Below are 14,757 nucleotides of genomic sequence, written 5' to 3'. Positions count from 1 at the left end.
CCCGTCGTACGTGCTGTACACGTCATCGCGCAAGTTTTCAGCGGACTGTCTGTTCATCGTGTGTGGTCAAGTCCGTTCATTCAAAATTTGGACGGACTGTCTGTCGGATTGTCTGACGAACTTAGTTGGGCAGACAATCCGCCCGTGTGTACGCGGCCTAACCCTCGCTCCTGTATTGCTAGGGAGTGCTTGCACTAATGGCTGCTCTGTCCTAGACAGAATAGAGCTTGAAAAACTGTTTTGGGGCAGGCTTCACTCATTGTGAAAATGGCTTACAGATATGCAAAAAGCATATTTTAAAATTGATTAGTTTAGGGTTATGCCGTGATATTCAGGGACAAGACATAGAACATTTATTGATGATTGAAAGATGAACTAACCCTTAAAGGAACTTGTGTTTAGATAACAAAAATTGATCATATGGCCTTATTCTGAAAAGTGCCTTCAATACAAAGAAGATACCAGCAATCGCTTGTGACAGAGCAGGAGCGTGGATCTGTGTGTGTAAACACACAAATCCACGTCCTGTCATGGGAGAGGAGACAGATCATGTGTTCCTAGTATATAGGAACACCGATCAGTCTCCTCCCCCAGTCAGTCCCACCCCCCCACAGTGAGGGAACACATTTAACCCCTTGATCGCCCCCAGTGTTAACCTGCCAGTGACATTTATACAATGATCAGTGGCTATTTATAGCTCTGATTATTGTATAAATGTCAATGGTTTAAAAAAAGTGTCTAAAGTGTCCGATCTGTCTGCTGCAATGTTGCATTCCTGATAAAAATCGCAGATCGCCGCCATTAATAGTAAAAAAAATTAATAATAATAATAAAAATGCCATATAGCAATAACCTATTTTGTGGGTGCTATAACTTTTGTGCAAACCAATCAACATACGCTTATTGTGTTTTTATTTACCAAAAATATGTAGAAAATTACATATCGGCCTAGAAAAAAATGTTTTTTTTTTTATAGCGCAAATAATTAAAACCGCAGAAGTGATCAAATACCACTAAAAGAAAGCTCTATTTTTGGGAAAAAAAACAACATCGATTTTGTTTGGGTACAGCGTCGCACGACCGCGCAATTGTCAGGTAAACTAACGCAGTGCCGTATCGCAAAAAAATGCCCCAGTCAGGAGGGGGGTAAATCCTTCCGGGCTGAAGCAGTTAATTTTTACCATAAATGTATTTTAAATGTAAAAGACAGAATATCAACCAAAAATCCAGAAAAAAACACGATACATATAAATTAAGTTGCAGTGAGTAAAATAAGTATTTGACCCCCAAGCAAAACATGACTTAGTCTATATGTTTGGACTACTGTATTGTGTTTTTGATAACTAATCACACAATAAAAAAATTTCTGATTAAAAAAAAAACATGACTTAGTACTTGGTGGAGAAACTCTTGTTGGCAAGCCGAGATAAGACGTTTCTTGTAGTTGATTACCAGGTTTGCACACATCTCAGGAGGAATTTTGGTCTATTCTTCTTTACAGATCTTCTCTAAATCCTTAAAGTATAAGTTCACCTTTACAGAAAATCTGTAAGGTGAACTTATACTGGACACCCTCCCAATCGCACCCGGTCCCACGGTACCTGGTCGGCGCTGCCGACCAATCAGAATGCCTCCTATCTGTACCTTTACGAGGTACATTTAGAAGATTAAGCCACAGGGAATTTCTGATCCCTGGACCAGTAAAGTGGCTTTATGATGTGTCAGTGCGGGAGATCGCAAGCTTCAGGTACAGCGGGATCGGGAGCGATGGTGTAATTTCACCTTACAGATTTTTCTGTAAAGGTGAACTTACCCTTTAAGGTTTCTTCTTGGTAACTACTTATTATTGGTAACTCGAAGTTTAAGCTCCCTCCATAAACGTTCTATAGGATAAACGGCTGGAGACTGGCTAGGCCACTCCATGACCTTAATGTGCTTCTTCTTAAGCCATTCCTTTGTTGTACTGGCAGTATGTTTTGGGTCATTGTCATGCTGGAAGACTCATCCACGACCCATTTTCAGTGTTCTGGCGGAGGGAATAAGGTTCTCATCCAAGATTTAACAATACATGTCTGTACCTTTACCAGAGAAACAGCCCCAAAGCATAATGTTTCCACCTCCGATATTGGTTGTAGGGATGGTGTTCTTAGGGTCATAGTCAGAATTTTTCTTCTTCTGAACACTGCAAGTCCAGTTAATGCCAAAGAGCTTCATTTTGGACTCATTTTACCACAGCACTTTCTGCCAATCCTTCTCTGAATCAATTAGATGTTCATTGGCAAACTTCAGATGGGCCTCTGCATGTGCCTTCTTGAGGAGGGGGAACTTGCGAGCACTGCAGGATTTCAATCCATCACAGCATATTGTGTTACCAATGGTTTGTTTGGTGACTGTGGTCCCAACTGCCTTGAGATCATTCACAAGCTCCTCCCCTGTAGTTCTGGGCTTATCCCTCACTTTTCTCATGATCATCCTTACCCCATGAGGTGAAATCTTGCATGGAGTTCCAGACCGAGGGTGAATGATAGTTATTTTGCATTTCTTCCATTTGCTAATAATCACTCCAACAGTTGTCTCATTCTCACCAAGGATATCGCTGATGGTCTTGTATCCCATTCCAGTCTTGTGCAGGTCTACAACCTTGTCCCTGACGTCCTTTGACAGTACTTTGGCCTTGCCCATGATGGTGAGGTTTGAATGGAAGAAAGATTCTGTGATCAGGTGTCTTATACACACACAACAAATTGTCGTTAGGAGCACCTTTTTAAATTGACAGGACTAATCTGTGTACCACATGAACACATACTGTAACCAGTCTGTGGGGGCCAGAATTATTGTTGGTTGGTAGGGGAGCAAATACGTATTTTTCTCACTGAACTGCAACTCAATTTATAACATTTGTATCATGGGTTTTTTCTTGATTTTTGGTTGATATTCTGTCTATAATTGTTATCAAAGGTGTATTTTAATTGTTAGACCCTTAAAGTGATTGTAAGGGTTTGTTATTTATTTTATTTTAAAATATCAAACATGTCATACTTACCTCCTCTGTGCAAGGGTTTTGCACAGAGTCGCCCCGATCCTCCTTTTTGGGGTCCCCCTTCACGCTCCTGGCTCCTCTTCTTCTCGAGTGCCCCCTAGGAGAGCCACTTTCCAAGGGGACACTCGTGCGGACTCGCTCCCAAGTCCTGCTGCATCCATTGACACAGATAGCAGTACACGACCCCCCCGGCTCCCGTGTCACTGGATTTGATTGACAGCAGCAGGAGCCAATGGCTTATGCTGCTATCGTTATCAATCTATCCAATGAGGAACCAAGACAGCGGCCTGGAGCTGCTGTGCTTGCCCCCATCTTTGGAATGATCAGGCTCATGTAAGAAAAAGGGGGGGTGCCGCAGCACAAAAGGCTTTTCACCCTAATGCATAAAATGCATTAAGGTGAAAAACCCTGAGGGTTTACAGACCCTTTCATTTCTTCATAAGTGGATAACTATACAAAATCTGCAGGGGATCAAATATTTATTTTTGCGACTGTATGTAAAATTCTTAGTTTTCGTTTTTTAGATTTTAGAATGGGGTGCCTCAAGAATTTGTGTGCAGAATTGTTAAAGGGTGCCTTGCCTGGAAAAAACTTGAGAAACAGTGGTTTAGTTAAATAAAATCCATTCAGATTAACGTAAAACCTAATGATGTTTATATCTATTTATGTTCCTGTCTTTTAATTCAAAAATGTTAAAGAAAAAAAAATAATTGACTTTATATTTACTTTTATAAACTAATATTAATACTCTGGATTTAGTATACTTATCATTTGTTAACCAGGAATACCCACAGAACATCTGCCTTTGTGAACCATCCATGAAGCTGTTTTGTTTTAAAGGTGCCTACAAAATGTTGGCTTTGCTTTGTTTGCTTCTCTGTCATATGTATGTCATAAGAATTGGAACACAGACACACAGCTGCACTAATGGGACTTGTGACTCCTGAAAAAAAAAGAAAAGGCTCAGTAATAATATATGTGAATTTCAGTCCATGGCCACCTGCATGCGTCATGGAGACGGGAAGAAGCCTTTAAATGTTTAATAAACTTGTTCTTTGTTTCCCTTTTGTATGGGATGCTATTAATAACTAAACTGGCAGTACCGTATCGCTTCCTCGTTACTATAGCATCGTCTAGTGTAGCATCTCTCCCAATATCAGCGACACATGACAACCAAATAGGATCATTATCACTTCTCAGAATCCTAGGGCACTGACTGGGCACGTGCACAATATTAGAGGGGGGCTTATCTTCTTGCAGTTTACCTAGAAAATTAATTTGTAAATAGTGTACCTTTGTTTCACTTTAGAAATGGGAAGTTTAGCACAGCCAGTCCTATAGCGTTGCTGCATGGGGCTTAATCATTTTGAGCTTCACATTTGAAAATAGGTTGGTTGGGTTTACTGCTATCCTGCACAGCTGTCAGCTTCCCCTCCAGATAGAAGATCACTGATGTGAGATCCACTGCTCCATCTACTATTGGGATAATTACACTTGTCATAAACCTGTGCTTTATTCAAACATCTCATTTGAAATCCACAGAGAAGTCACTTTTTAATTCAGTAAGTGGAAGCTTGGAAGGAACTGTTGGGGACGTAGAACTAGTTGTGCTGGAATGAGGTGGTGAGGCTTGAGCCATTTTTCCAACGGAAGGGCCAACGCTAGTTCTGGATGACAGAAAGTAAGGATGAGTGGTCTGCAGTAGAGTTGACACCATAACCTTATACAATGCCTTTCCAAGCACTCAGTTCATTCAAGGAAAAAATCCTGAATCCTGGAAAGGAGGAGGCGAAGAATAACATCAGTGACTCACTGGGGCATCTGCAAAGGTAAGAATTTTTTTTTACAACTTTTATTTTCTCTCCATTTTCCAAAGTGATGCTTTTCAACACTAGTCCTTGATGGTCCCCAACAGGATCTGCTTTCCTAAACTCCTTATAAGTTTCCAAATAAAATATTAGGAGAGCTATTAATTCATGTGGCTGGGCAATTACCCGAAAGCATAGATCACAGGACCTGTTGGTGTCCACTGAAACTTTAAATGCAGAAACACAGTTTTGGAACAACTGTGCACTCCAGCCCGATGCAGTAATAGATTACGTTTTCCAGACTTACAGGAAGAACAATTAGAAGAATTATTAAGGTATTTACCTGATTTATTAATTACATTTATGCCAAACTGTATTATACATATTTTTAATTTATTTTTTACAGGTAGTTATGAATTCCACGGTTATTTTTTAAATTACTTATTAAATGAATGCCCAAATTAAATAATGGATAGACAAAATGGCATCTGTATAAATGTATGTGTATACACATTTACATACGAAGCAATTATACTGAACTGTATGCCAAAACTATAATAAATAAGTAGGAAAAGAGAAAACAAATAGTAGTAACAATAAAATTAGCTCATTTTATTTAGAGGATTTGAATTTTAGCAGTTTGTCAAATGAACGGGTCAGTCCATCCAAAAGTGATATTCCAATGCACAGAGAAAATAGTGACCTCAGTCACCCGATAGCTTTTTGGGCTTTGGTAGTAAGAGCTCCCTACTATTGTCCTCATCTTCTTTCCTGCCCACTTTGGAGTTTCACCATTCTGCTGAACCAGGGGTATTCCCTGTACTGCTGTTGCTTTTATTCCTAATACAAATATACCCAACTGAAAGAGCTGGACCAACTCAAAATGGGATCAGACAGAGACTCAAGAATGAGGATTTTACCCTTGGAGTCCTTGGAACTATGAGAGAAACTAAACCACTAGATGATTTAATCCACCTACTTAAAACTGAAGTATCAGCTATGGATAGACTGACCCATTAATATTTCATGGTTTATTTCATCTTGCATATTACAATCCTGTATCACTGTTTTTATTAAACAGGTATCATGAAGAGTTGTATTTCTTCTTGCATGTTATATGGGCATTTTTTCCCCATTTTGTATTTAATAGAGTAAGCATTTTATTTACTCATTCATTACCAGGTTATTGTTTTACATTATTGAAGAGCAGTATGTTTACTACCTTTACCCTTTTCATGGAAGGAAAGAAAAGAACAGAGTTTTTTTTAAATAATATGTTTCAGCAGCAAGCAAATACGAGTATTACTGTTAACTTCCACATGGGATTTAACACTGTCAGTTAAATGTCAAAGTACATTAAAAATAAAAGATTTACAAACAGCTGTTTTAGGAGACTTTTCACACAATGGAACTTATTTTTAAATGAACATTTTATATAAATCATAAGATTTACCCTGTGTGTAATTCTATTCATAAGAGATTTAGTAATAAAGATTTTGTTGTGTGTGTGTTATATAGATCCTTTGATCACTGAAGACCCCATACACAAAATGAATATATATTCACTGTATATACCATGCTTTTGAATGTGTATTCATTACAATATTCATATAACTTGCATGATAAGAGCTTAAATGTATTTTCAGATATAAAAAAAAAACTTAATATGCATCTCTATTAACATTTGTGTACTATATGCATGTCTGAAAAAGGAGTTTTACCAGGGCAGTGAAAACAATAGTTTGTCTCCATCATCAGCTCGAATAAACATAAATGATTCTTTTTTGGATTTGTAAGACAGCTGAGATATATGAATATTGTGTGCTATAAGAGGGGAAATATTGTTCTCTATTATTATTATATTATTGTATAATATAGTTTATTGGGCTTTTTGGTTCTTTAGTGTACATCCAGCATTCACATATTGCTGTAGTGCACTGGGTGTATGTTATAAGACACAGCAAAGGGTAACTCCTATAAAATACAAGATATAAATTACAGGCAATGACAGGGATCGCCAAACTTTTCAGTAAGAGGACCACATTGTAGATTTTACAAATATTTGCCTACTTTAAAAAAATATGTTTTATAAATGAATGAATACAATTTAAATAAATAAACAAGTTTTACTTGGAGATTTTTTTCAGCATGATATAATTCAGAACAACAGAAAAAAAACTTCAAAGCAAAGAAATAAACTTGAGCCATTAATAAAGGTCAAATAAAAATAAATTCAGTCTGCTCCATTTTCATCAGACTTCCCTTTACATCAGGAACCCTGTCAGAGTTCCCCCTTACATTACAGCCCCCATCAGAGTCCCCCCTTACAATACAGCCCCCATCAGAGTTCCACCTTACATCAGCGTCCCCATTAAAGCCCCCTGTATATCTAATTCCCCACTTACATCAAAGTATTTCTTACACCTGAGTTCCCCTTACCCATCAATGTCTCCTTTACATCAGTGTCCCTATCAGAGTCCCCCCCCTCTACATCAGTGTCCCCATCAGATCTATTTGTACATCAGTGTCCCCTTTAGACTCCCCCCTTATATCAGTATTCCCATTAGAGTCCCCCTCACATCTGAGTCCCATTCACCTCTGTAATTAGGCTTGCAAAGCAGTATAACAGCAAGTTGGGAACCAGAAGGTGGAGCAAGTGCTGATGGAGGAAGTTCTGTCCTCCTCTGAATGCTGGGGCAAGCCTGTCATTGGTTGCTAGGATGTCAGTGGTCCTTGGACCAACACAGCTCAGTGGGGGAAGGTAACCTGCACTCCTGCACTGTAGACTTGCTGGGTGTCAAGGGTGCTGTTGGGTGTGGGGGGGGGGGGGAATGCTAACTATGCTCATCCGCTGTTTGGGGGGGGGGGGGGAGAAGGGAAGGATGTGCACATAAGCCACATGGCTGGATAAACCTTGGAGTGGGCCATAGTTTAGAGATCCCTGGTCTATGCCATATCAAATTATTGAAACCCTTTTAAGGGGTCTATTTATCAATTTATTCACTCAAGATTCACACAACTTGCACCCATGATCCACACATTTTTCTAGCTAAATCTTATGAGAAATTAATTATATGTGTGAACCTTGGGCAAAAACATTGATAAATAATGTAGATCAAGCATCTACAGTGTCTTGCAAAAGTATTCACCCCCTTGGCGGTTTACCTATTTTGTTACAGCTTTTAGTTCAATGTTTTTTTTAATCTGAATTATATGTGATGGATTAGAACACAATAGTCTAAGTTGGTGAAGTAAAATTAGAAAAATATATACATAAAATTATTTTTCAGAAATTAAAAATTGATAATTGGCATGTGCATATGTATCCCCCCCCCCCCATTTGTTATGAAGCCCATAAAAAGCTCTGGTGCAACCAATTACCTTGAGAAGTCAAGGTGAAAATGATGTCCACCTGTGTGGACATGAAATGATGAATGATGAAAATGAAATGATGTCCACCTGTGTGCAATCTAAGTGTCACATGATCTGTCATTACATTACACCTTTTTGAAAGTCCTCAGAGGCTGCAACACCTAAGCAAGAGGCACCACTAATGAAACACTGCCATGAAGACCAAGGAACTCTCCAAACAAGTAAGGGACAATGTTGTTGAGAAGTACAAGTCAGGGTTAGGTTATAAAAAAATATCAAAATCTTTGATGATCCCTAGGAACACCCTTAAATCTATCATAACCAAATGAAAAGAACATGACACAACAGCAAAACCTGCCAAGAAACGGCCGCAAACCAAAACTCATGGACCGAGCAAGGAGGGCATTAATCCAAGAGGCAGCACAGAGACCTAAGGTAACCCTGGAGGAGCTGCGGAGTTCCACAGCAGAGACTGGAGTATCTGTACATAGAACGACAATAAGCCGTACGCTCCATAGAATTGAGCTTTATGGCAGAGTGGCCAGAAGAAAACCATTACTTTCAGCAAAAAAGGTGCTCTGGTCTGATGAGACTAAAATTGAACTTTTTGGCCATCAAAGAAAACGCTATGTCTGGTGCAAACACATCACATCACACAAAGAACACCATCTCCACAGTGAAACATAGTGGTGGTAGCATCATGCTGTGGGGATGTTTTTCAGCAGTCGGGACTGGGAAACTGGTCAGAGTTGAGGGAAAGATGGATGGTGCTAAATACAGAGATATTCTTGATTCCTGTACGACTCTGTGTGTGGTTGAGGATAGGATGGAGGTTCACCTTCCAGCAGGACAATGACCCCAAACACACTGCTAAAGCAACACTTGAGTGGTTTAAGGGGAAACATGTAAATGTGTTGGAATGGCCTAGTCAAAGCCCAGACCTCAATCCAATAGAAATTCTGTGGTCAGACTTAAAGATTGCTGTTCACAAGTGCAAACCATCCAACTTGAAGGAGCTGGATCAGTTTTGCAAGGAGGAATGGGCAAAAATCCCAGTGGTAAGATGTGGCAAGCTGTGATAGCCACAAAAGGTGGCTCTACAAAGTATTGACTTTAGAGGGGTGAATAGCTATGCACATTGACTTTTTCTGTTATTTTGTCCTATTTGTTGCTTGCTTCACAATAATAAAAAAAAATCTTCAAAGTTGTGGGCATGTTCTGTAAATTAAATAATGCAAATCCTCAAACAATCCATGTTAATTCCAGGTTGTGAGGCAACAAAACACAAAAAATGCCAAGGGGTGAATACTTTTGCAAGGCACTGTATATTTCACAGTACAGACTACTTTACATAGACCTTAAAGTGCATCTATAGCCAAAACCTTTTGGAAAGAGTAAGGAATGGTTGCAATCCCTGATAATTATTCTTTGCTGTCTGTGTCCTGTTGGGAAGGCATCTTTTCACTTTCTGTCCTAAGAGCACAACAGGAAGTAAGGGTAAATCTTCCCTCACTTTGTGGAGATTTTCCTTTTAGTTTTTGTTGTGTCTTCAGGAGAGGAAGTGAAGACAAATCTCCCCTCAAAATAGTTACCACCAGAATAGATGTCCATATTGAATTGCAATGTATTTCCTCTTGCCTCTTTTTCTGTTGACAACTCTAAAATGTTGAATTTCCACTTACTTTCTGTCTTTGTGGCACAGGTCACTATGAAAAATACCACGGGTGAACCTACCAAGTGAGACACAGACAGCATTGAAATTTGACAGGGAATCTAATTCTTTGCAACTCTGTTAAAAAATAGAAAAAAACAAAACATAAAAACATGTTGGCTATACATACAGCAGTCACCAAATCGATTGTTTGAGTGTTCAAGTGTATCTATTGTCTTCAGTTCATTTGAATGACATAATAACATAATTTAATACTAAGCTTATAATAATATATTCATGTCTAAATTAATCAAACAATATAACAATTTTAATATTTTTTATAATTTTAATATTTTTTAAATGTAAAAATATAAACATTTTAGAGCTATACTAAAACCACAAAAAGAGACAATGCTCCAGTCTCCACATTAGAAGTTACTTCATTTGTAAAATCCAACAAAATACTCAAAAACAAGTTAAAATTACAGGCATGTAACCGTCCATCACAACCTACAGACCCTCACTCCTCTATTCCCTATCTTCGGATTGATGGATGTGAGTATAGCCTTAGGTAACCCATAGATAGATGACACGTTTCAAACATAAGCCCTCTTTCTCAGAGCTAACCCATTGCACAGATGTTTACCCTTAAATAGTCCAGACCAAGTGTAAGGCAAACAGTCTCCACACCCCTCTGGCCTTATGCTGGGTCTGGACTATTTAGTGGTAAGACAATTTGCAAGCAGGTTAACTCTGAGGAAAAAAAGAGGGGTTGTCCCTCAAAATGCATTATCTAGCTAAGGTTTACCATCTGCATATTGCTAAGGTTATACTCGCATTGATCAATCTCAAAATGGTGGTGTGAGGAGGTCCATAGGATGCGATGAATGGTTAAATGTCTGTAATTTTAACTTATTTGCAAGCATTTTATTGGATTTCACAAAAAAAGTACTGCCTAAGCTAATGCACGAGCATGGTGCACTTTCTATTTTTGTGATTTAAATACAGTTTTAAAGATTTCCTAGGTCTGAAGAAAGCTGCAAGGCAATAAACGATTTCATGACCTCATGCGAACTGGATTAGTGAATGAGAACCTAACCAATATCTTTTAGTACTTGAGCAACGGTAATGTGTTGTTACAGCATCAGCAGTAAAATGCAACCTTATATAACTAGTATACAGTATTGCTTTTTTTTGTATGTGATTAATTCTCTTTAGGAAGCTTTCTGCAGGCAATAAGCAGCATTTCATTGTTTTACAACCTTTCCCAAGATATGAAACTTCAGGTGACACATAGCTTACACTTAAAATTAAGAGTTCATGCACAAGGACTCATGTAGGCATTTTTTTATGCCTAGTGTAAATCTTCTGAAAATGTATGGCCCCTGGGTAGCCGCACGTGGCATGTACAGCCTCCCATACAAGTATGTGGCTGTACATCGGCGTACACCTGTAAACACTGATGCTTCTTTGCATCAGCATTTACCCACTCATGCACATCCAACAATTTATCCTACTATGGACGAGCCATTAGTTTGTATGTCAGACTGTACCCTGCTCATGTGGCTTCCCGGAGTAAGGAAAAGCCCAGCGAGATTTACGCTAGGCTTAAAAATGCTGAAAATAGTTTCTGCACATAAACTCTTAGCCCTTGTACACACGGTTGGACATTCCGACAACAAAACTTGTCTAATTTTTTCCGACGGATTTTGTCCGAAACTGGTGTTGCATACACACGGTCGGACAAAGTTGTTGGAAAATCCGATCGTTCATAACGTGATGACGCTCGTTCGTTGCGACGGGACTACGTTGTCGTTAGTAGCCAATAGCTTTGGTCTCATAATTTGATCTGAGCATGCGTGGCACTTTGTCCGATCGGAATTCTCTACAAACCATCGGACAAAGTCCGATCGGATCATGTTGTCGGAAAATTTTATATCCAGCTCTCAAACTTTGTTGGTCGGACATTCCGACGGAAAAAGTCCGATGTGTCCCCCACACGGTCAGATTATCCGACAACACGGTCCGTATTATATACTGTATTACTCAGTTATGTTAAGCTCTTTAAGAATAACACCATAACGAGGCGTGGAACGCACGCCGGCGGCCATGTTTAACCGGAAGTAATATGCGGTGACACGGACAGACAGAATTTTTGGCTAATTGGATGTTCAGGTATAAAAGTAAGTGGGCTGCGGTGGAGTAGCACCCCAGATGACGTCTTCTAGGACGAAACGCATCGGTACTCCACTGCAGTCGTGTTTTTATTGAAAAGCACTTGATCTACTGTATACATGTGAGTTTATTACTTTTTATTAAATTTCCTTTTAAAACGCAATTACGCTATTTGGTCCCTATTTCCCTTTACATGTATTCAACTATTTCAATTGGTGTGTATGGTTGGAGATAATCTACTGCCCAGTACACGAACGGAACGATTATACTTGAAATTCCTTTGGAGAATTTATTCTTGGGAAATCTACATACAATTATACAAGCTTTTGTGATCCTTCGAATGTATATTCGTTTGGATCCAGTATATCTGGTAAGCCTACACCTTGTCTGGTGAAGGGAATATCACGTGGTGTCTGCATGACCTTTACATGTAAAGAAGGTGGACGGTGATTTTCTTCATACATGTGGATCGGATTATCACATACAAGAGACTTTGCATCTCTTTTTTGGACTTTCTTTCACCTGTTATTTTTCACTTACCTGTAATTTTCACTATACACGTGGTTTTGATTTATAAGAGACTTTGTATCTCTTTAGGTTGTTTTTTTTCTTATTTCACATTATTAGTGTTTAATACACATATGCATATGTTTTATATATGAATGTATATTGTTCTTCATAAGAATGTTATAATATGCCTGGTTTTAGTGCTACACTTTTGTATAGAATTAACACGGTCCGATCCGACATATTCCATCGGAATGTCCGACCGTGTGTACAAGGGCTTAAAGATTTTTAGGTTCTTGAACTCCCCTATGAAAAAACAGACAAATATTATATCAAGCATTTTTACTATTTTTACTATTTGTGCAATAAATCACACTAAAATCTTTCTTTTGCCTATGTTAGGAACAACCAGTCCTGCATTGTCATCCACCCCATGTATCATGAGCTCATAGGGGAAGGGGAGGACTGGAAGGGTGACTGGTGAGCCTCGAGGTGGGCTTTAAATTAACCTTTGTTTTGCTCATCCAAGGTTCACTTTAATGGTGTCTGCTGCAGATGCTTATACTTCCTTTTGCTCCTTGTGCTATTTCCCTGGGGAGTCAATGTTGCATATGTGGTGTATGTGACTCCTAGTCCCTATCCTTTTACCCATTACAACACTAGTTATTTGCTGATTGACACTCAGACAGGGAAAGTATCCTCAGCACGCATGAGCTCCAAAGTGCGACATGGAACTTGAACGAGCATTCTTCTTTTATAATAAATAAAGTGGAGGGTGATAAATGGAAGGTACACATGGGCAGATGGTGGGGCGACATTAAAGTGAACCTGTGCTTGCCCTGCATGGTATTAGGGTGTTAGTAGTTCTAACAGCCATGATCCCCATTCCCCAGTGTTCAGAACGGCGAACAAATTCTTTTAGTTGCACTGGTAAAAATTAATGATAATATATTCTTTAAACTATGACCTATTCAATGTGAAATGTATCCTGCTGACTGCAAATTAAAATTGCTTGGACAAATAATTGTACTTTATTTTAACCACTTTTTTTTTTTTCTCAAGAAAAATTGATGGCACAAATTTTGAGGAAGACAATATTGAACTGAATGAAGATGGACAGCCTGTTCAAGCCCCCACTTATACACTCCCGAAGTTTGATTGTCATTGCTGTGGTTTGCCCAAACGTTATATCATTGCCGTTATGACTGGCTTGGGATTCTGTATTTCCTTTGGAATTAGGTGTAATCTTGGTGTAGCTATTGTCGAAATGGTAAATAACAATACTGTTTATGTTGATGGAAAGCCAGAAATCCAGGTAAGTGACCATTTATTCATTTTAAGAACAAATGCATTTTTTTGACTGTCCACCTCGCCTAGACTCCCTGATCTAAACTGTTCAATTTCCCCCTTCCTGCCAGCTGCATGCTTACCTATGCTTGCTTACCTAATATTCCTCACTACCAGTTGCATCTGTGCAGTGTGTCCTCAGAGACTTCGATGCGGTCTTCTTCTAAGGCCGCGTACACACGCGGGGACTGTTCGCTCAACTTTGTCCGTCAAACAGTTTCAGCGGACAGTCCGCTCAAAATTAGCATGGACGGACTTGCCCACACACGGCGAACGAACAGTCCGCTGAAACCGTGCGCGATGACGTGAACGGCACGTACGACGGGACTAGAAAACGACGTCCTATACACTGCAATGCAAACTTTGGCGTGTAAATCCTTTCTGAGCATGCGCGGAACTTAGTTTGACGAACAAGCCTACACACGAGGGGACTGTTCGCTGAAACAAAGTTTCAGCGGACAGTTTTTCGGAAATTCCGAAAAACTTTGTTCAGCAGACTGTTCGCTGAAACTGTCCACTGAAAGCCCACACACGAGCGGACTGTCCGCCGAAACACTGTTCAGCGGACAAAGTTGAGCGAACAGTCCCCGCGTGTGTACGCGGCCTGAGAGTGGAGACCAGGTAGGGAGATGTACATTCTCTGAAAGTGTACTTGTCACTTAAGGTATATCTGTTGCTTTAAATATGTGCTGGGCAGGCTGTAGGAGAAAAATGCACAGACCCTCCAACCACTAGAGAATAGGTTTAAGAACGAAATTCGATAATGAAGATGGAAGAATTAACCGCCAGTCTCCATCACAGGTTCCCAAAATGTATGACACTGGGGTACTCATGGATTGATTTTTCTACTTCATCCT

At 39.4% G+C, this 14,757-nt stretch overlaps 1 protein-coding gene and 1 long non-coding RNA gene across 2 annotated transcripts in view; one reads left to right on the top strand and one right to left on the bottom strand.

Annotated features, from left to right (window-relative positions):
- LOC143962814 (uncharacterized) overlaps positions 1 to 14,757 on the bottom strand; it is a 60,963-nt gene that overhangs the window by 7,205 nt on the left and 39,001 nt on the right. The gene's annotated exons all lie outside the window — the stretch shown is intronic.
- Positions 4,185 to 14,757, top strand: part of SLC17A8 (solute carrier family 17 member 8) — a 60,958-nt gene continuing 50,385 nt past the window's right edge. Inside the window, exons 1-2 of the mRNA XM_077472290.1 lie at positions 4,185 to 4,869; positions 13,616 to 13,868. Coding sequence (XP_077328416.1) covers positions 4,769 to 4,869; positions 13,616 to 13,868 — 354 coding nt within the window. The 5' untranslated portion in view covers positions 4,185 to 4,768. The remainder of the gene's footprint in view (positions 4,870 to 13,615; positions 13,869 to 14,757) is intronic.

The sequence above is a fragment of the Lithobates pipiens genome, unplaced genomic scaffold, assembly GCF_037356315.1.
Source record: "Lithobates pipiens isolate NorthernLeopardFrog02 unplaced genomic scaffold, aLitPip1_a1.2 Scaffold_8, whole genome shotgun sequence".
In the NCBI taxonomy this organism is placed as follows: domain Eukaryota; kingdom Metazoa; phylum Chordata; class Amphibia; order Anura; family Ranidae; genus Lithobates; species Lithobates pipiens.
Note: the sequence above shows the minus strand (reverse complement) of the source record. Positions and strands in the feature narration are given on the sequence as shown.